General features: G+C 35.7%; 1 protein-coding gene across 1 annotated transcript in view; it reads right to left on the minus strand.

Moving 5' to 3' along the window:
• LOC131690887 (uncharacterized) overlaps positions 1-23,667 on the minus strand; it is a 354,785-nt gene that overhangs the window by 50,290 nt on the left and 280,828 nt on the right. The window contains exons 5-8 of the mRNA XM_058976959.1: positions 23,186-23,601; positions 8,989-9,111; positions 2,522-3,046; positions 1,829-1,951 (exon numbers count right to left, since the gene is read on the minus strand). Coding sequence (XP_058832942.1) covers positions 1,829-1,951; positions 2,522-3,046; positions 8,989-9,111; positions 23,186-23,601 — 1,187 coding nt within the window. The remainder of the gene's footprint in view (positions 1-1,828; positions 1,952-2,521; positions 3,047-8,988; positions 9,112-23,185; positions 23,602-23,667) is intronic.

A 23,667-nucleotide genomic window follows, 5' to 3' on the forward strand; every position in this document is an offset into this window, starting at 1 on the left:
AATTTATCGTTACTATTGTTCATTTGATGCCCCTTAATGTTCTCTATAACTTTTTATTTGACACTTTGTCTATATCACTTTTCATTTTGCTGCTATTTAATAGTTAACACAACATGAACTCGCCACAAATGTAGTGGGTTCGAAATCGTTATTTTTGCATATGAAACGATGTGATAAAAACGATTTTGCGTCGAAACCAAAAGAGATAATTGAATGGAGTCAAAGAAAGAACTGTAGAACTTGCTGAGATGCATTATTTCCATGATCATAATGCTGATGTTTATTGTTTACTATTTTAAGAAAATTAACGAAAATGCTAATAATAGCACTAACTTTAAACTAATTTACTTTTAAAAGAATACTAAATTCACTTAACTGAAAGGTATTAATACTTTTTTCACTGTAACATTTTCCTGGTTTTCGAATAAAAAGAAAAAAAGTACAATAAGTGGCATAATTTTTCAATTAGAGCTGGTACTAGTGAAAATGAGATAAAAATATCCATGTTGAATGACGACTGAAATGGCTTGAACTTGAGGAATTTGAACGGTTGGCTCTTCCATGCTGTCGCCGATACCCCTTGTTGCGGCGCGTCACTGGTGAACCAAATGTCCTACCCCTCGCTATCCTAACGTCACGACCGGCCAGTGCGAGAACTTTGACAGACGGAATCATCAAAACAACACAATAGGTCAATTAGTCAGCAGAATTGCGGTGATTTAGCTAGTGAAGTGATAAAAATATTCCCAACCCACGTTCAGTTCGCACAGTTGCAGTAACTCCAAGAGTTAAATTTGTAGAATAATTAAGTTAAACTTTAATTTCCGTAACAGCCACGCAGTAAGTGGAAACCTAAGGAGAGAACAGAAGAATCAAGGTATTATTATAAAACTACACACTTTATATACTAGAAACTATATACTTACCCATATGTACCGCTAAAACCTAACCTAAATTCACCATCGTCATTGTAGAAAAACCTAAAATCAGCAATCCACAGTACAGTAAGAACCGGAAATACTAGAAAACACTGAAAATGTAAGAAACTTACCTTTATACTTACCTACAATTGCGACTAATTAAAATTAATAAATTGCAGCCTTTTAGCTGTGCAGTAATCAACTAAAAGAACGGTGTTTGTTCCGACTTCGGGAACACATGCAAAATTATTTTGGTTAGTGGGAAGGTGAGTTTATCCCCCAATTCCCCTCGCCCACTGTGCTACTCCACTGTATCAGCCTAATTCTACTCTACTATTTCACTCCGGTTATGTCTCTGACATTTCCCGCCCATCTTTATTTTCATATCTATTGAATTACGCTACGCCACAGTGTTCAGTACATGTGATCGCATAACAGGCTATAAAAACTCATTCACGAAATTTTGTACCGTTGAGTTATTGCCTAAAAATTTACTTCACGAAAATCATGAGTGAAGCAGTGTTAGCAATTTGAGTTTTGGCAGCAGGCTGGAATTTATTGTCCAATAAAACAATTGGAGTACGAAGCAAATTAACAAAAAAACTATCGTTCTCACAGATAAATAAATTTGAAAGCTAACAAAATAAAGTCCTCATTCTTAAATGCTCATTCTTAAATGCCAAATACTCTACTAGAGGGTCCGGCAATTGAATCAAAATTTCGAAAGATTGCAAAACAATCCGATTTTCAGTCTTGTCAAGATTTTACACATTTAGCATTGGATCACATTATTTTCCAAAGCAGAAGTTTTTCGTCGAAAGTTAGAAAATTAAGTTCGGTGATAGGATTTTTTCCGTACCCTACCCGTATTCAGTGACAGCACACAGCAACTTGAACAGTATACTCACCCAAACAGCTGTGCTTGTCTGCTTCGAGCTTGAAGCCGTACTTGCAGGAACAATAGAAGCTACCGTCACTGTTAATGCAATGATGCTGGCAGCCACCGTTTCCGCTGTTGCACTCGTTCGTGTCTGTTGGAGAAAAACCGGTGAACAAGTAAATCTTGATTAATTAGGCTTACCGCGGGATTACCGATGGTAGGTGGCATAATTTCATACATTCTCGGAAAGAGACTTTAAAACTGTGTTTTATGGACAAATTGCTGGGGTGAAGGGGGCGACATTTAGTTGAATAGCAGTTGATTGGGAAAAAACTGCGGAAAGGGAACTGAACTGCTGCGTTGAACTTCATGCAAAATTGCAGCCGTTTTGTTCTGATGATTTACAAGCTACTTAGAGTCCCTGACATAATGAGGTGCCATAAATTCACAAAATTGCTCTTCTGGACACCGGTTGGATTGTTCGCAACTAGTCGTTTATCAACCACACGATTATTCCTCTCATAATATTTAATTAATTATATCATTTAAACAATTCCTATTAGCCCAAGGAACGACCTCAAAAATAATTACTTCCAAGTCTTCGAATTGAGTACAACCAAACTCCTAGAAATCCATAAATTTTCCACCTCCTTCTCAATTTGGCAATCTAAATGCAAATGAAAACCGCACCTCACCCACGCTCGAATAGAATCAAACTCACCTTGACAGTCTCCCATTGTCGTGTTGAAATAGTAGCCGGAAGGGCACATCGTGTCATCACTTTCATCGTCCAGCTCGTCCGATTGCTTAGTCAGCAGCTGGTCACCCATCAGTCCACCGCGAGCCACTCCATCGCTCAGATGCAACCCATTCGGATCTTCCTCGTCGTCCTCCGTGAGGCACCGATAGGAACCGATTGTGTTGATGCAGCTTCCATGGCACCGAAATTCCTGCCTAATCGATTTCTGATTCGAACATTCGTCAATGTCGATGCAAGTCTTCCAGTCATCGTCCAGCATGAATCCTTCGGGGCAAACACAGAATGCCCGTCCGAGCGTGTTAAGGCAGGTATGGGAGCAACCGCCATTGTTAACCGTGCATTCATCGATGTCCTCACAACTGTGGCCATCCTGGGACAGGCGAGTTCCTGGTAGTCCAGCACAACTGCAACGATAGCCGCTCCATGTGTTGATACATACATCCTGGCAAGGACCGTGGCCGTTACGCAGAAGACATTCGTTTACATCTGAAAATATTGTCGAGATAGGGAAAAACGAAATTGTCTCTTTGTCTTAAATCTAGAAGTTACACACCCACCAACACTGCCGTTTGTTCGAACGACAGGAAAGGGCAGTAAATAATCCAGAAAAGTTCCCAACTTTTGCACCACTTAGCAGCATTTTAGCCCCACCAGCTACATAGAAACACAATATCAATGCGAAAAAGGATGCGATGACTCCCTCACCCACAGCACAGCACAGCAACGAGTAAAATGTATATTTCCTCTTGCATAAGTTATAAGACTATAATCAGACTTTGGTGTAAGCGTTTCTCGTCCAACTATCTGTCTGTCGTCGTGCACAACACTTTGGCAAACATTTTCGACAGCCCGTGCACTAAGCCGCAATCCTCACCAGAAGAGATCTCTGCTCAAACACAGTGGGTAGCTGGGGTTTTGCAGAGGAAAAGTTATGTCCCTAATTATTTGTATACGAATCGGGATCCTTTTTCTGTGTAGTAACCCGAAAGCAGATCCCACATCGACCAAGACTAGATTTTCCGCCCTATGTCTGGCTCCAAAGTTGTACCCATTTCCGAGAAAGCAAAACCGTTTTGGTCGGACACTATATTTTGCTGTAATCAGCAGCAGCAGCAGCAATGCACCAGATAGTTTCTAAATTGTAGTTGTGCCGAGTTTGTGCGGTTGAATGCGTGGTTTGCAGTATTTTGCGGTTTACTTTCTATGTGGTTTGGTTTGACGGGATCATTCTAATGCGGAGAGGAAAACGAAAACGAAAAACGAAAAAAGCGAAACGAAAACGAATAAAGGAATACAGGAATAAAGGAATAAAGGAATAAAGGAATAAAGGAATAAAGGAATAAAGGAATAAAGGAATAAAGGAATAAAGGAATAAAGGAATAAAGGAATAAAGGAATAAAGGAATAAAGGAATAAAGGAATAAAGGAATAAAGGAATAAAGGAATAAAGGAATAAAGGAATAAAGAAATAAAGGAATAAAGGAATAAAGGAATAAAGGAATAAAGGAATAAATGAATAAAGGAATAAAGGAATAAAGGAATAAAGGAATAAAGGAATAAAGGAATAAAGGAATAAAGGAATAAAGGAATAAAGGAATAAAGGAATAAAGGAATAAAGAAATAAAGGAATAAATAAATAAACGATTAAACGAAAAATGGAGAAATGGAAAACGTAAAACGAAATATGAAAAAAAATTTAAATGCCAAAAAAGGTGAAAAGAAAGACCAAAAAACAAACAGAAAAAATAGAACAGGAAAAACAAGCAAAGAAACAGAAAACCAAGAAATGAAAAGAAACAAAGATAACCAAAAATCAACAATAAAAAAACAAACCCAATAAAAAAATCCAAAAAACAGGAACCGAAAAAAAACACCTACAAAAAAACCCAAAAAAAACTATGCTATATAGAAACGCAACACAGTACCAAAAAAAAACAACAAAGCGAAAAAAACCCAGAAAAACAAAAATCAAGCAACGAAAAAACAAAAAAATAAAAAAAAACAAACGGAGGAACAAAAATAAAACCAAAACAAGGAGAAACAAAAAAATTAAGAAACCACAAACTATAAAACCCAAAAACAAAAAAAACGAAGACACAAAAATCCAAAATACAAAAAAGAAACGAAAATAAAAAAACAAGAACGAAGAGGCGAAAATATTAGAATCAAAAAACCATAGATAACAAAAAAACAAAGAACCCAACAAACCAAATTACAAAGAAGCGAAAAAACATTTTAAAACATCTAAAAACTCAATTGCCAAAATGCAAAAACAATAAAAAGTAACGAAAATCAAACTAATTTAGGAAAACGAAAAGATAAAAACAATAAACAGCAATAATGAAGCATAACAAAAATCGGTTAAAGAAAATACCAAAAACCAAGAATCCTAACAAGCAAAAAACAAAAAAAAAATAATGCGAAAAATTGAAAAAGAGAAAGAACCAGAAAAACCGAAAGCACGTTAAAATGAAAAAAAGAAATAAAAAACTCAACCCAGGAAAAATAAAGAAAGAAACGGAATTAACGAAAAAGACCATAAAAGCGAGCAAAGTACAAGAAACGACAAAACCTAAAAACAATAAAAAACAAAACAACAAAATACTAAAAAAGGAAAAACTCGAAAAAAAAACAAACAATAAGCAAACGAAAAAATTAAAAACTAACAAGTAAAAAATGAACAAATCGAAAGAAGCAAAATATTAAATTAACCAAAGAACGAAAAACCCAATGAATGCGAAAAAAGATTCGAACAAAAAAACGAAGTTACCAAAAGAACAAAAAAAAGTATCAATAATGCAAAAAAAACTAAAAGACAAAAATACTAACAAACTAAAAAATCAAACGACTGGAAACCAAAAATACGGAAAAAATGAAAAAAAACGAAAAATGAAAAAAAAACAAAACAACAAAAAAAAAATAATTAATGAACAAAACATAATAAAAAACCAGAGAATGAGGAAACGAAAAAATTAAGAAACAAATAACCAAAAAACGAAAAGACGAGGAAATGGAAAAAAACGAAAAAAGTGCAAAAGTTTATAAAACGAGAACAAAAAAATTACAAATAACCGAAGAACGAAAAAATGGCAACATTATGAAACAAAAACCAAAAATAACAATAAAGCGTAAAAACTAAAAGAAAATCAAGAACCAAAATAAAAAGCAAACAAAAAACATGAGAAAAGACGAAAATAACCAGAAAGCGAATACACAGAAAAACAAAAAAACCCAAAAACGAAATAAAAACAAAAAATTAGAAAAGTGAAAAAAAACACAAAAAATGACCAAAAAATAAAAGAAATAATCGAACTAAAAACAAAAAACGAAAGAAAAACACCAAAGAATCCAAAAATTAATAAAATCTAATAAACGAAAAACGAAAAAAAACTAATAAATAAAAAAAACATGGCGCGAAAAATAAAACAAAAACAAATTGTGGAACAAAAAGAAATTAAGAAACCAAAAAACAAAATCCTAAGAATATCAAAAAACCAAGAAATTAACAAAACGAAAAAATGAAAAACAAAGAAAACGAAGGAACCTAAATCACCAAAAAACGAAAAAACCCAGAAACGAAGCAGCAAAACCACAAAGAAACTGAAGCGCAAAAAAATAACAAAACACCATTTTAACAACGAAGCCAAAAACACTACAAAACAAAAAAATAAAAAAAACTAAAAACTAAAAGGAAAAGTCACAAAAAAAAGAAAAAACCAAAAAACAAGAAAACCAAAAAAAACTTATGTGCAAAAAAAATGAAAAAATTAACAAACTAAAAAACGAGAAAAACATAAAAATGAAAAAAAGTAAGCACGAAAAACTAATCAAAAAATGAATAAACGAAAAAACGTAAAAATAAAAAAAAACACTAAATCGAAAAAACAAAAAATCCAAAAAGGAAAAATCAAACAACAAGAAACGAAAAAAAAAACTGAAAACTGAAAACTGAAAACTGAAAACTGAAAACTGAAAACTGAAAACTGAAAACTGAAAACTGAAAACTGAAAACTGAAAACTGAAAACTGAAAACTGAAAACTGAAAACTGAAAACTGAAAACTGAAAACTGAAAACTGAAAACTGAAAACTGAAAACTGAAAACTGAAAACTGAAAACTGAAAACTGAAAACTGAAAACTGAAAACTGAAAACTGAAAACTGAAAACTGAAAACTGAAAACTGAAAACTGAAAACTGAAAACTGAAAACTGAAAACTGAAAACTGAAAACTGAAAACTGAAAACTGAAAACTGAAAACTGAAAACTGAAAACTGAAAACTGAAAACTGAAAACTGAAAACTGAAAACTGAAAACTGAAAACTGAAAACTGAAAACTGAAAACTGAAAACTGAAAACTGAAAACTGAAAACTGAAAGCTGAAAACTGAAAACTGAAAACTGAAAGCTGAAAACTGAAAACGGAATCGAAAACGAAACGACTCGTTTTTTTGTGAATAACAGAACGACTCAACACGTGAATACCCTTTGTGTCGTGGCAACGAGTGTAAGATCAAGCTATTATCAGGCTTTATTTCCTTGCCATTGAAGAAGGATAGCAACGAGCATTACAAGCTTTCTGCTGGCAGCTGGTACAAATTGGCATCCTCCGAGGCTTCAAGAATGACTGCCAAAGGATGCAACAATGAAAGCCCCCGCACCCCACCGCACCCTACGTCGAATGCAACTCTGTTGATTCGTTCGCCTTTTGTCCGGTGAGAAAATGTTTAAAAGTCATTTGCATTGCTGGAATTGGATTTGCAAGCTTCTTGCTGCCTTAGTCCTGGCATTGGAAATAGGTAGATACGTACAACGAAGTCTATGGGTAGGTTTAATTTCCTCTCGTTTCGGTTTCCGGATTCTACCGAAAGAGGCTTTTCTCTGGTAGGATCACAGGATCGTATCCGCTGGCTAGCAATAATTCTCACTTGTTACACAGCTTACTGCCGAGGAACTACCAGAACCGAAAACCGAGTTTAAATCGAGATTTTGGAATCTGCTTGTTTTAATTACATGCTCGGCACTTCCTGCTAAAGTGGTTACAATGGAGAAAAATGGGCGGCTGGAAGGGTGATCTAGATGAAATGGTTACGGGTTTTTCAGAAAACGGATTTTCTATTTCGGTAAATAAATTAGATTTTGGTTTCTTTGAGGTCGTTTTCACATCTCAGCGTACGATATTAGATACGGGACTTGGCCTACAGAATTTAATTTTAAATTCATTTGCAAAATACCAAATTGTGCCACCGATTTATGAGTGTCATCATGTGTGAACAATTTTGATATTTTCGGCATCGTATTTCAACGGATGGCAGAAGAGCAAGTTTCCCTATGAATCACAACTAGAAAACTAATTTGCATGACACAGCGCTCGGTTTGTTTCAAGAAATATCACATTATCCAGTTCGGCTTGTTGGACAGACATAAATCCAATCCGGCTTCTACATATTTGCATGTCAATAGGAGGACGAGCAAATCTATTATGTTTGTGCCAATCTACAAAGTGATTAGTTCCGAAACGAGACATACAAAGCCATTTCGTCGAGTAAGGTGTACCCATTCACTGTCTGCTTCAGTGGAAAGGTATTCAAATATGCAAATTATGATCACAAACATTTATAATTCAATAAACAGCTATAATTAGTTCAGCTCCGGTTCACAACTCTCAGTCTGTGTCTTCTTGTATAGAAGATGATTAAGATGAGGCGCAGAAGGTGGCGAGAGCTGGCTGTTTTGAATCATGTCGCTGACAAAGTGATGCATTCAGTCCAATAAATTATATAGCAGACACTCGAAAATAGAGAGTAACTGTTAAGGTTAATGCAAATAATGGGGTAACGTAAGCCACAACTTATACTTATACTTATTATTGAATATCCTTGAGATATTCTGAGGAATTCTGACTTATTACACACAAGTTTAGCTCCTACCTTCCTTCCAGAATTCATATTGATTCTCATCAAAGTTCACATTGACTCGCAGTCATCAGCGTGACAGTTCTGTTTGTTTTGTTCCAGTATTATGTCGGTAAGTAGAAGCCATTTGCTTTCAAATGGCAAATTATAATAATGTTCTAGCGTTTCCATCGTAAGTCACCGTAGGTTTTCCACGCAACCAGTTCAGTTTTCAAGTTTCGTCTGCACCACGGAAAATTCATTGCTATTGGTACTACCTGAGCAGGAACATCCAATCCGATCCAAACAATAATGGGATCATTTTCAACTCCAACCGCAGAAAACGTTACGGAATTAAAATTTGATTGAAATCGCACACAAATTTTGAAATTTGCAATTTAATCATTCGATCTCCTAAGTTTTCCACACAAGCCATCACAATTTCGAAGACGCCCTCTATGTAGAAAAAAGCACGTTTAAACTTATCTCGATTTAAACTGCTGTCTTCGGACACGGTAAATTAATGATGTCGGAACTTACCCATGCATTTATTATTGTCAGTAACACGCAATCCCTTCGGGCATTTGCAATTAAACGAGCCGACCGTGTTGGAGCATCCGTATTCACACACGTCTTCGCCGTACTCGGTGCACTCGTTGATATCTAGGGTAGAGGATGGGGCAAATTTTAGCAAAACAATTGAAACAAGTAAAATTTTCTATGGATGTGCAACAAAGTGAAATGATTTTTATTTCCTTCTTGTTACAGACCAACGACATGCAATTAGGTAGAGATTACGTGGTAGGGAAAGTTATGAAAATTAGAACCATAGTACTCAAGTGAGAGCAAGGATGTGATACAGATCAGAAAACTAGAAGTGGCAGGACCATTAGAACCGGCTTAATATCTTACGGGCTTAACTTTTGTCTTCTGCTGATGAGGGTCGAGCTTAGACAGCACTTGAGTAGCTCTCGCTTGAGTACTATGGCTCTTATTTTCATAACTTTCCCTACCCAGTAATCTCTAGCTAATTGAATGTCGTAATGTAAATAAATAAAAAAATTACAAATAATGTCATGATGTTTACAGGAATATTACTTCTACAATATATAGTTCTTGGTAAAATAGGCTATTCATCTATCCCACTATTGGAACTGAAGCGCTTGGAGATATTGATTTCTTCTTCAACCAGTTCACTATATATCGAATTCGTGGTCAGTAAAAGCTTGAAAAGTTTTGGCGAGTTGAAAATTGATGGATATAATATGCCCTTTCTGGCCAGCAACGAACTTGCGAATAAGACGCACTCGAGGGTCACAGAATTGTCGCTTGAACGGAAAGACTTTTGTGATTAACTAACTAAGTACATTATATTCTAGACACACGTGACAAATGGCTTAAATCACTGATCGTGATCTGATGTTAAATACGTACTCAAGGCCGGAGAAGAATCGTTCTACACATACCATCTCATCTCAACCGTTAGAAAGTTATTGTACTTTTTCTTCAATTGATTTTTTTATCTTTAAATGATTTTAAAAATATACTTTGTTTTTGAACTCCATTGGAAAAGTGAGAAAAATGCATATTGAATAGTGTCCTCATATCTTCCAGAGTTAAAATAACATTTTTGAAAGAAAGTATCTATAATTTTAAGTTTTTTGTCGAGTTCATTCCTCATCATTATTTGAATGCTTCGGATTGTTCGTCTAAAAGAGCTGTGTAATTTGTTCTTTGACGTTATAGAATTATGTCTTTTTATTTCCATGTGCTTGGTTTATTAAACTTGGGTATTTTCACTGTGGGCTCCAGAGGGTGGCACAGGGGGGGTTTGGGTTCCGATTTCTATTCAACAAGAAAGTGATAAACTAGAAATACGAGTGCACAACCCTGTCGTGAATATAAGGTATTAAAAATTTCAGTTAAGGTAATTTAGCACATTCTTTAGGCTAGAGTCTCATAAGCACTACAGTCGACTACAGAAAAAGTTTAATAATGAAATATCGACGAAATGGGAAGAGATACGAATATAATGTTGAATGAATGAATTATGGATCGTCTAAGAACTCATCTTTTGGATACCAGGTATTGTTATGTTAATTATTCGTTATTTTGAGAAAACTTACAAAAACCATCAATGGTGACGTGGATGAATGGTTGAGCTTCCGGGACTTATTCACTTCACTTATACACTGGAAGGTAAACCTACCAGAAGTGGGGAAGTTCTACTATTTGAAGAGGTGTCTTCAAGGGGAGCTTAAAAGCCTGATCGATCGACTCCAAATCACCGGGTCGAGACCATAAGGCTGAAAATCACAAGGCCGACTTTTCATAACGCCGATTCCAAAAGGCTGAAAAATCAAAAGACGAAATTTCAGTCTACTTTCTACTTCTGCCCAAGTCAGACGTACAATTGAACCAATTGAACAAAAACTAGCAACCTCTCGATCTAGTGTGCATTGTCTCGAGAACAAAGGAAACTTTTAATTTATTCTTGCCATCATGAGCAAAGTTGACGAAAAACCTCTGCTCCGACCCAACGCAGCGGTCGTTGACTTTAAATTCTGTTCAATAAGATTGAGTTTTCGTGAAGTGGAATACCTGCTGAAGGTGAAGATGCAGCTTAAGCTCAAGGAGGTTATGTATCTACAGTATCATCATCTTCGTAATGTCGTACTCATATCATTCAACACGTTCCCCCTATCCCCTCCCACTTGACTATGAAACTCAAAACCCACGAAGTTACTATTAATCAAACTACGTTATGCACCCATGAGGGGCAAACTCCCACGTGCAATTATTGTAATCAAACAGCACACCACGGACAACCTTGCGCGGAAGATACAGAGGAGAATGCATCTCTACCGATTGCCAACGAATCCACGGTAAGCCAACCCAAAAAAGAACCTGAACCACAAACGGTTGCCAAATTTGTGGCAGCTGTTCAGTCCATATTGACAACTGCCAAAGCAGCATCCAGCACCCCAGAAACAACTGTAAGCAACTTCGGTGATGAAGATAATAGCAATGACGACAGATTTACATTGGTCACCCGTAAGTGCAAGAAGCAGGAAAGAACATCTGGACGCGAGCACCAAGGCACTTTTAACGATGATGACCTTGATGTGGAGGACAGGAGAGAATTAAATGGTCTCCATGACGCAGTAGGTGAGCCGCGAAAGAAGGTCTCCGCTCGCAATATAAAGTTACGCGCACGAGATCCAACGAAAAATCAATAATATTTGTTTTATTTCTATTTTTTAGATATTGTAAACACATAAAAGATCCACGGCTCCGTTAAGCTACCGCTATGAGCCGGATCAAATAAACGAAATAAAAAAGACGAAATTTCTAAAGACAAACTTTTCATAAGGCAAACTTTTTAACAGTCGAAATTTCAAAATGCAAACCGATATGAAATTTCTTGCACATCGATCGGATTCAAACTGTGGATATGACGTTTTTGGTGTAGGACGGTACGGTTGTTGCTTTGCAAGGTGTAAATCTTGGTGTTATATTCACGTCTAATTTGAGCTGGGATGACCAAGTAAATGCGCAATGTGGAAAGATATACGGTACTCTGAAGCGTTTGAATCTAGTTACTAAACATTTTGAAAATACCACCAAAATTAAACTTTTCAAATCACTTGTTTTTTCATGTATGGAGACTTCATATACTCAAAAGCGTCTGCAGCATCCATGAATAAGTTGAGAGTTGCTTTAAACACGTGTGTTCGTTATGTCTACAACCTCTCCAGGTATTCCCGAGTTTCTCATCTGCAAAAATCTCTCATAGGTTGTTCATTTGCTAACTTTTATGCTAATCAGTCCAGTTTGATCCTGTACCGACTTATCAGTTCCAAAAAACCTGAATATTTACATTGCAAACTAAGGCCGTTACTTAACCCACGTACACTTAATTATCAGTTACCTCAGCACACTACTGCTTATTACAACCAATCCATGTTCGTTAGGGGTATCTCTGTTAATAACAATTTGCCATACTTTTTAAAATCCATTACCTCATTGAGAAACTTTAAGCGAGAGCTACTTTGTTATTTCAACGGCATGAATTAGAATGCGATATTAGAGAACAATTAGAATTAGATTAATTTAGAATTAGATTTAGCACCTTTTCATATTATTTTCAAATTAAAGCACAGAATTCCACCAAGATGTAACATTTGAAAGGACTTTAGTCTTACGTTACATAATGTCAGTGAAATAAATAAATAAATAAATAAATAAATAAATAAATAAATAAATAAATAAATAAATAAATAAATAAATAAATATCTCTGTCCCATCCCAAAGGACCAAAGGAGTGACTTTAACCTTCTTTGCCAAGTCACTCCCAACGATTTATTATATTCCCTTCAAACTGAAACGGTCGGTACGGTTGTCTTCGTTTCTTCCTTCTTTAAGGTTCAAAATAATTCGTAATTAAATTATTCATTAAATGAATAATTTAATTGCCGTCTAATTTTGAAACATCTTCAAACACAACTCTGCACAGTAGGCCTGGCCGTTTTAGTATTTGCGTCATGTGCAAATATGCTTCAAATATTAATATTGACAAGAAAAACACTACAAACTAACTGCAGTGTTTTCCAGGATGCTTTTCAATACTGGTTGTGTAAGGGTTAGAATAGAATAGAAATAGAATAGAATAGGACGGTATGGTTGTTGCTTCTATACACAGTACCCTCATACTATGGCAATTGTCCTGTGCGTGTTTTCTATACGCACACTCCCAGTAATATTTTTGTTTTTTGCCAAAAATAAATCTTGTAATTTATTGGTTCAAAATAACACATATAACGGCTGTGTTTTTGAGAGTGCCTAACGGAGACTCCAAGTTACTTATAAATTATAGAAACCCATAGTTCAGTATATATTGAAAAATTCCATCCGGTAGTTATAATTTTGGAGCGAAAAGGTAGAAAAGTCGCAAAAAAATTTCTTGTAGCAGATGTCTGAGAAATATTTGTAGACATTGAAAATTGATTAAATTATTAACAGAAGCCAGAAGCGGCAGTTTTTAGTGCTTCCCTTGGATAAAAGTTCAGCACATGTTTGAAATCGGGGAAGTCGATTTAGCATCAATCATTGGAGATGGTATCCCTCCTCCATACCCTTCATCTTCCTGGGATAGAATAGAATGAAACCGTGTTGTGTGTAGCATTTGTTGATGGATTTTAAAATAATAGTAAGTAAGGTCGTGTGATGAAGATCATGTGGTGAAGTTAATTAACTCAACTCAACTCGGTTTACTTGAACATAGGGATTGATTCCTTCTTTCAAACATGAGCAGTTCTTTGAATTTTTACGCAAATAAATCTTGCCAGCAAAGTTGTGAACTTATCGTCTATCCGATATATTTAAATATAGCGTTTTATTCGAGCTTTTTTGGATCTGTATTAAAATAGAAACTAATGCATATTTCTGGATATTGGTTTTCTGGGGAAAGTTTTCTGTGCTTTGGTATTTTCTGGAGATAAGTTTTCTGGGAATTGGCACTTTCTGTAAAATGTATATCCAGGTAAAAAAATTCAGCATTTCATTTTCTGAGGGACGGTTTTCGGGATAATGTTATAGATTCTAAATATAGCTATGCCAAACGACTAATTATGCTAAATTAAAACTTTCCTGAGCATAAAAATAATGTAATTGATTATGTGAGATTGTACTTCCTTTGAATATTTTTGTTATCTCTCTAATCTAAAATGAAATCACGAAATTCTTTGAGCATTGCTAAAACCTAAGCAAACTCTGTTACCTTCTTTTGACAATACGCGGTTCATTGGAAATATTTTTAGGATTAATGAAATCAAATTAAATTATTAAAGAAATCAGATTGTTTCCTCCTTATTACATGAAAAGTGTGTTAGATTCTTAAAAATCTCAAACAAAAATTACGAACTTCTATGAAATGTGACCTTCCTATGACAATTAATAGTTCACTGTAACTATTTTTGGATGTAAGATTCCTTCCTTCCTTAAAACATTGGATGCGATAGCGTTCTTGGGAATGTATCCCAAAATGGTAATTGGTCCTCTATAGTTTAACACATACCATGTTTGTATGTTTGGAATTACTAATGTATCACACGAGAAAATAGGCATGCTCAAGGTTTTTTACATTTCCCATAAAAGAAATGTATATAATTAGCTCAAACTTTCAAGATTTTTTCCGAGGCCCGGAGAGCAGAGTTTTATATACCAATCGACTCAGCTCGACGATTAGGGTCAATGTCTGTGAGTATGTGTTTCTTTGTGTGTGTATGGAACGGACGAACTCTTATTCGTGTTTCTCAGATACGGATGTTTAAATGTCCAAAAAGGCACATTTTGCAGTTTTTTGAAATTACTGTCGAAATTGGCAACATAGATAAACATTTATACATCTTCAGACAGCTTATAGGAATACCTTTCGAATGAACTATTGTTTGTTGAAATCGGACTGTTAGCGAAGGAGATATTTAACATTAAATGCAAATGACGGATTCTTGCCGTTTCCTTATATCTAGAAATAAGACCAAAAACATGAAATTTATTATTATCGCCAAAATGGCTAAGTTGAGGTCAATAGAATTTCCGGAGAAGTTTTTGGATTTAATATGCCCCTTCGACATTATGTTTTCACTGATTAATCCCCCTATAAGTGAGATATTTTCATTAATTTTCTTTTAAGTGCTAATATTGAGAGTGCTAATGTATCGCTCTTTCTTTTGCGAACAGCTTTACTGAAGACACCATATATTTGTAGTCTGTCTTTAATGATTTAAAAGTTATAGCATGTTAGTTATCGTTCAATGTAGTAATGATCCGTTTTATTGCACAAGCTGAAATTTATTTCAATAAAACGGAAAAGTTTGATATCAGGATATATTTTGTACTTCTTTTTCTACATACCACCGCTTGGAATAAGCACCAAACAATTTCAAGTTGTCTGATTGTGTCTTGATCACTTATCATTGTGCAATATTTCATTTGCCAGTACCTTCCGACAGCTAATTTTCTAACTTATGACCCGTTGATCGATCTAAAATATATCTCTGAAAACTAGAAGCGAAATAAATGGCATAAAGTAACTGGAAACAAAGTCATTATAGACTCGTCCACAAGAAACTTCTTCGAATACTGTGTACTTGAGGATTATTTTTGAGGATATCTTTTTTTCTATTCTATCTAACTACACCACCTACACCATTTTTGGTAGTTTTCTAAAGGAATAATTTAACGGTTTCTTTCAAAATATGACAAACCTTTTCCCATTCGTTCATTTGTTTGGGTAGTTTATGTTAAAAAAGTGTCCTAAATTAATAGGTACAATTAAGGAGGTGCTTTGGGAGATAAAAAAGAGACTTGCTTTCGTAATTTTTGAAAGGGAAAGAAAAACGCTAATTTTTTGAAAATTCATGTATACTCGTTCGAACATTTGGGAAGTTAAAATAAAAAATTTTCTTGGAAAACTTCCCAATATGGCGGAGTAAAGGAATATTTCCTTACTGGAAAAGTGCAGCTGGTAGTTATGGTTCAAATCAATGAACAACAAAATTTCCAAATTACATAAGTATACCTTTTGTTTGATTTTCTGTACCCGTTTTTTCCGCGGTCTTCTAGAAATTACATTTTTTGACATGAATTTTTGGTACTAACGTGTCACAGAAATGCTTAAAATGTTTGTTAGAATATTAAAAAAATTTACATATATTGCAGTAATATATTCTTCGATTTATCTATCGCCATAAGAAAAAACTCGATTTTTTCGATCTGGTATAGCAGGCCAGCTCGTTAAGAGTTTATATAGCGGAGCGGATCAACAACGATTAGAAAATTGCTTTATTTTCTCTAAACAAGATTGCAAAATTTTATTAAGGGATTACACCACTATAGAGAACGAAAACATAGAAATATTTCAGAAATTTTACTTGATGCAATGAAAAGATGAATCTAGATCCCTTAAACTAGTTTTGATGTACAACAACTAAAAGTGTCAAGTGTTTTCAATACAAGATATCGGTTGGACAACATTTTCAGACTAGTTCTTTTGAAACAGGTCCACTGCCGAATATCTATCTTTCGTATTTTTTACCTTGAGCCAAAAACAAAAGTTTTTTCGATTCCTTAGAGCGATAGAGAGCGCCGAAATGTTGATTTTTCTCAAAATGGCAACACCCATCTATTTGCGTGGAAGGAATGAGGCCGACCAGCATCTAAATGACGCTCGCATCCGAAGGACAACCGACCGCTCCTGACAATCTCCTGCGCATTTTCATCGAAGTCTATCAGGACTATGGGTTAAACCCAGACGAAGCAGCAGCAGACCTTGACTCCTAGGAAAATTTTTATCAAGCGAAAGAACCAGGCGCCTTCAACAACTCCGCGAAGCTACGCATAAATTTGGAAGTCGAATTTTCGGAAATAACGACGCCCTCTATAGAGGAAGAAAATATAACTGTAAGTAATTTAAATATTCCAAAAACTTCTTCGCATCCATAACAGAATTCGACTGAAATTTTAGCCTATTGCCAAAATTTTAATCGAATGAAAAGCCCAGCCAAAATGAAAGAAATTCAACAAAAACTAATTTCATCTTCTTTTAATATAATTCTTGGAACAGAAAATAGCTGGGATGAAAGCGTAAGAAGCGAAAAAAAAATTGGAAATCAATTTAATGTATTTCGGCATAACCGAAATATGTCTCTTTGTAAGAAAAAGTCTGGAGGAGGAGTCATTATAGCTATAAACGCAGACTTTCCTTCAGAAGAAATAGAAACCATGAAACATATAGAATTTGAACATATATGGGCAAAAGCAGTAATATCAGGAGAAGTGCACATATTCTCCTCTGTGTACTTTCTATCTGAAAATGCTCACAAAAAATCATTTGAACTATTTTTTAAACTGTAGAATCTATCATGTCAAACATGGAACTTCTTTTAACAAAGCCGGATTGACTAACAGTCTTCGACGAAGTTGTAGACAATTAAATTACCTTTCTTATTTTCACTTACAGTGATAATACGATGCAGACAGTGCCACCTAGCGGCGAAAATGCGAGCTAGTGAGTTTTCTTCATGTAAATTATCGAAAAATCCCATGCAAACTTCAGGTACGTTGGTCCGGTAGCTAGAATTGTCCGATTTGCTTCAAATTTGGAGCAAGTACTCCTGGTGAGACTAGAAATCGACTAAGGGGTGGCCCGATTGAGTTTTCAAAAATTCGACATTTTGCTGGGCAGTCTAGTGTACAATCCGTATCATTACTTTCGCAAATAAAATTTTATGTACCTAGCCGACAACTAAGAACTCGTAATTTATTCCAAGAACAAACTTTTAGGACAAACTATGCTAAAAATAGTCCCATCAATAGAATGATGCGTCATTACAATGAAAATTGTGTAATAATTGACCTTTCCATGTATAGAAAACAAATTAATTCTGAAATAATGTATAGTATATAAGTAAATATTGTAAAACCATTCTATGCAGTCTACATATGCTAGACGAAAAAAAAAATAAATGAACTAAAAAAAGACTTAGGCATTAGGATTAGTGATAATGGTTCAAATCAAAATTCTTTTTAACCACTAACTATTGTGAGTTGAAATATGTTGCTCACTATGAGGTTGAGGTTGAATAAACGCTATTAATGATATGTACTTCAAATATGCTCAATATTTTTTCCATTTTTTGGGCCAGCACATATATAGTCCCCAAAAGGATATTCAGTTTTTCCATACATAATGTATTGAATGAAGTACTTAAGTATTTTATTCACAAAGTATTAAGTGAATTGTGGGCTTATTTTAAAGGGCTTTTTTTCGTTTTACTTTTATTTTGATTTGACTTTCGGCATTTCCTGCAAAGATATTTCGGTATAATATTTGACCGATATAATATTCGAACATGTTGATTTGAGCGTTTTTCTGAGGCCTGCCATGTAGTATGTGCGATTAAAAACACCGCGAATCAACATTTTGTAAATGTTCTCAATCGTTATAATATCCAAAGAGAGTGATAAGAGTCATAAGAAATGTCTCATCACACTGTTAGGAGATTAAACTCGTTTTTGACACAATATTAAGATGATTCGAGATCATGTAAAATTGTATTTATAATATTAATTGTCAGGTACAAAAAATATGTTCAAGTAATTTTATCACTATTTGGCGGCAGCGTAGCAATTTTTCACCTACGTGTTTTTGTGCAAAGAGTCCATGGCCAAAAACCAACGTTTTTCTGTATCTTTAGATCTACAGCAAATGACGAATGTCTGAAGTAGCTTCGATTTTTTTTAAATCTACCACCCCCTTTATGATTTTGTTCTCTTTTGACCATTAATTGCTTATACTTTTGGAGTTGGAACAAATTGAAATTAAATCAATAAATGAGGTGTTGGCTCATGAACACTTGAGCGCTAAGTTGGTAACAAGGGAAATTGCGGTACAAATAGTAAAAAAAATAGTTAATAGTTAATGAAATAGTTAACAACAACAATCTCAGATAAACTTTAGACACGTTGCACAGAGGAGTAACTAGAACAAATTCTTGGCCAATAACGAAAATATTTTTCTTGGACCAGTCTACTTTCTACTTCTGCCCAAGTCAGACGTACAATCGAACAACAACTAGCAACCTCTCGATCTAGTGTGCATTGTCTCGAGAACAAAAGAAACATTTAATTTATTCTTGCCGTCATGAGTAAAGTTGACGAAAAAACTCTGCTCCGACCCAACACAGCGGTCGTTGACTTTAAATTCTGTTCAATAAGATTGAGTTTTCGTAAAGTGGAATACCTGCTGAAGGTGAAGATGCAGCTTATGCTCAAGGAGGTTATGTATTTCCAGTATCATCATCTTCACAATGTAGTACTCATATCATTCAATACGTTAGCCAAAGCTGAACGTTTCGTTTCGCAGAACAACTTGAAGCACGTGGCTGAAAGTGATAAAGTTGGAATGAAGATTCCCGTGTATATAGAAAAAGACTATGTAGATGTAAAATTACATGACCTATCATCATGTACCCCTCCTGATCTAATCGCAAAATACATGTCGCAATACGGAGAAATAGAATCCGTTACACGTGATACGTGGAGAAATTTCTTCCCGGGTACACCTAACGGTGTTCTTGTGGTGAGGATGCGGATCGAAAGACCTATCCCCTCCCACTTGACTATAAAACTTAAAACCCGCGAAGCTACTATTAATCAAACTACGTTATGCACCCATGAGGGACAAACTCCCACGTGCAAGTATTGTAATCAGACAGCACACCATGGACAACCTTGCGCGGAAGATACAGAGGAGAATGCATCTCAACCGATTGCCAACGAATCCACAGAAAACCAACCCAAAAAAGAGTTTTCAATACCAATACCCGAAACACAAACGGTTGCAAAATTTGTGGCAGCTGTTCAGTCCATATTGACAACTGCAAAAGCAGCATCCAGCACCCCAAAAACCACTGTAAGTAATATCGGCGAAGAAGATAAAAACAATGATGACGGATTTACGCTGGTCACCCGTAAGGGTAATAAGCAGGAAAAAAACATCTGATCGCGAGCACCAAGACACCAATAAGAGAATTAAATGATCCCCATGATGCAGTAGGCGAGCCACGAAAGAAGGTCTCCGCTCGCAATAAAAAGTTGCGCTCACGAGATCCAACGGGTAATCAATAATATTTGCTCTTTTATTTTTATTTTGCACATATTGTAAACATCCACGGCTCTGTTAAGCTACCGCTATGACCCGTGTCAAATAAACGAAAAAAAAATATATTTCTTTCGGTTTTTTATTTCTTTGTATTTTTTACATACCTAAAAGTCTACTGTATATCCTGGCAAAATAAGGAAAATATAAAAAATTGTAAAAGAATTTTTGCATGGATGCAAAATAGTGATTTTGTAGGATTTGTCAAGACAGTCTAGATCATTTAAAAAAAAAAACAAAGTATGCAAAGTAGCTTTTTGTGACAAAGTTCCCATGTACAGAATGTTTCATTAAAATCTGAAAGGGTGCTGCCAACATTTGTTCGAGTTGGCGCGAACTTATGGTTGACAGAGGACAATTACGAATGGATGACAAACATGGGCGAAGGATTGCGCGCACATGGTATCATGATCATGGAGCATAAAAATTAATCCAAACTGGAAGGCCTATTATTTATTATTCGAACTAAACAGAAATTTATGCCAAAAAATACTACGTTTACTAAAAATAATTTAAAATATCCGTAGGGTTAAAGAGTCCATCAATAGATGCACGAAAAAGATAGAAATCCCTAGATCTACGGCAAACATCATAGAGTGAACTAGTGAAACATAGAAATAAGAATTTGCAAGATCTCATCACAGCTCCCGCATCCAGTGTCAGAATGGCAAGTTACCACCTAAGATGGATACAATAAGGGGCTAGAAAGGAACACAAAAACAGCATCAGTATGACGTTCTTCTGTCTACATACATGTAGGGGAGAGTTAAAACACTTGTTTCTTTTGGATTCTTAGTTCTCTGGTCACATCGCACGGATTTATTACAATATACAACACTAAAGATTTATTTCGAAATTTATGACGATTAAAATACAAATTATGTATGTTACACTAACTTTCGGAAATATTTAGGATTTGTTTGAAATAGGGGTAGAAATTCCTCTACTGTTGTTATAAAATACGAAACTTTTCAACCATAAATAGTTCGTAGATTTTTTTTTTAAGAAAATAATTTTATGACGTGAAAAATTACCCAACGTTTGATAAAAATTTTATCGCATCATTTTCGCATATCATAAGTAATTTTGATACCTATCATTAGCTCCCATAAAGCCTTTAGAAATATTTAAGCATAGAAATACACACTTTTAAGTCGTACCTAATATTACTCATTGAAATTCTTTTTTCTAAAACAATTTATGACATAAAATATTGCATATTAGAACTGCCAACTCAACGGCACTGATTAACCATGGATAGTTCTCATGACTTTCTATTGCGCTTGCATCTCAAAAAGTAGCCTACTGAGTTATTTTGATAGGTTCGGTGATCGGCTGAACTTCTTAATTTTTTCCTAGTGGCCAGTTTTGTTTTTTTCACCTTAGTAGCCAAGGGATCTAGTTAGCATTTTTACAGAACAAAACAGTGCCTACTGCTGTTAAACTATAATGTTTATATCACATTATGCCGATTGACTTCAAAAATAGAAATTCAGCAATAACAAATTGTTTAGCTAAAAAAATATAACAAAGAACTAAAGGAGGATTAAATCTATTCGCTCTCCCCTAGAGTTAGTAGAATGAACGGTACATCTACTTTCCATCCTAGAGCAAACAAGACTGCGAAGCTAGTTGTAAATCACTTAGTTCTCTGTGTTTGCCCACCCGTAATTGTGTATCTTTCTGAATGAATGCAGTTGCCCCTTGGTCGTGTTGGTGGAGGGGAGGTCGGGTCAGTTCATTGAGCGTGCTAGTCAGTTGGACTCCACTGACGAAGTGATGTTCTTTCATGTTGTGCCCAGCCCGAAGCCAAGTTGTGGAGATAAGGGAAAAGTGGAATTTTTCTTTCTTGTTGCCGTCTATCAGGATGTGTATCTTTTCACAACACCTGAGGTGCTTTTTAAAGTGATAAATCGTTTGGCGAGTTTCTGCTCCCTGCCCTGTTTCTGCTTTTAAAGCAATTGTTTTATTTGACGGTCACGACTTGGAAGGCTACAAAGGGATCTCAAGGTTAGGAATTTTTTGTATTAAGATGACATCAATGTTGGTTAATACAATGCTTCGCTCATGAAGAAATCTCTATCAAAAAGGCAAACGGAATGTACTAATTTCTATTTAATTCTGTTAACATCCGAGGTTTGGAATCCTAGCATTTAATGTTTTCTTGGCGATTAATAATACAATTCGAGCAAACTTCAAACAGGTTTTATCCCCAACCAAAATTAAAACTTCCAATTCTTCCATAAGTTTTGAATGATTCTGAAGGCAACATAAATAAAGAACGATTTTAGAATTAATGTAACAAACAGAAAGAAACTGCGTAATTACTATCAATATTTTCCCCCAACAAAAGCCCCTTTAATAAACGAATCCACTTACGCTTTACTGCCGGCCACAAATTAATGGCCGCAGGAAAGGCTCTAAATCTCTCGCCCGTAGTCTTCATTCAACCCAGAAGCCACAGATGGTTTGTAAATCATTCTTCCTCTTAAAAGAACCATCAACCTAATTGATTTTTTACACGCCGTCAGTTTTTCCCTTCCATTTTCCAGCTAGCCCCGCGGTGAAACGGTGTAGATGATATATTGTCAATTAAAAATTTGATTTTCCCATAAATTATCCCACGCTGCTACCGGCTGACTCCGATGCTGGGGTCCAACGGGGAAATTTGGAGGCCAAACGAAGGATACCAGCTAAATTGAAATTTATTAGAAGTGACACCGGAAACTGACATTTTTTAATGTCACCGAACGAATCGAGTCGGCACATTGTACCTCTCCACACACGTCGCATCCTGTTGATAAATTGGTTCGGAAACGAAACAATAAATTTTAATTTTTACCGTCCATGACACCATTTTTTCTGTCCCCCCCCACCTCTCTAGGGATGAGCAATTGATATTTATGAACGATGATAGTACACGCAATAAGTGCTTCCTTGGAATAAAGCACTCACAGGGCAATTTGCCAACATAGATTGAAATTATAGCTCCATTTTCCATAAATCATTACTCACCAACGCACCGCCCATCAACCATCTTGAATCCCTTGAAGCAGGAGCACACCCGGGTCGCATTTTCCGTTCTGTGGCACGCTTGCTGGCAATTATGCTGCTTTCCACATAACTTATTGTCACTGTTTTGGCCCCCCGGTCGGGATGATGCGGTTTGGCTGGCCATCCAGATTGCATCCTCGGTGCCGCTGTTGCTGCCGCTGCTCCTGCTGCTACTACTACTACTACTAACCCAGAACGATGCCACCGAGGCTGGTTTAGTCCGCACACAGACCGGCCGTTTACCAATCCAGCGGGATTTCCGGCAGATTAGGTTCGAGTTGTTTCCGCTCCGAGCGGCGGAAAGGCGCCGCTCGTAACCCTGGCGACAGTGGTATTCCGCTTCCAGGAAAGAGTGCTCCAGTCCGTACAGGTCGTTTCTGTGGGTAGGGAATTGAATTGTTGTGGTGATGAGAAAAATGGATTCCATCGTAGATGGCTGGGTA

Source organism: Topomyia yanbarensis, chromosome 3, assembly GCF_030247195.1.
Source record: "Topomyia yanbarensis strain Yona2022 chromosome 3, ASM3024719v1, whole genome shotgun sequence".
In the NCBI taxonomy this organism is placed as follows: Eukaryota; Metazoa; Arthropoda; class Insecta; order Diptera; family Culicidae; genus Topomyia; species Topomyia yanbarensis.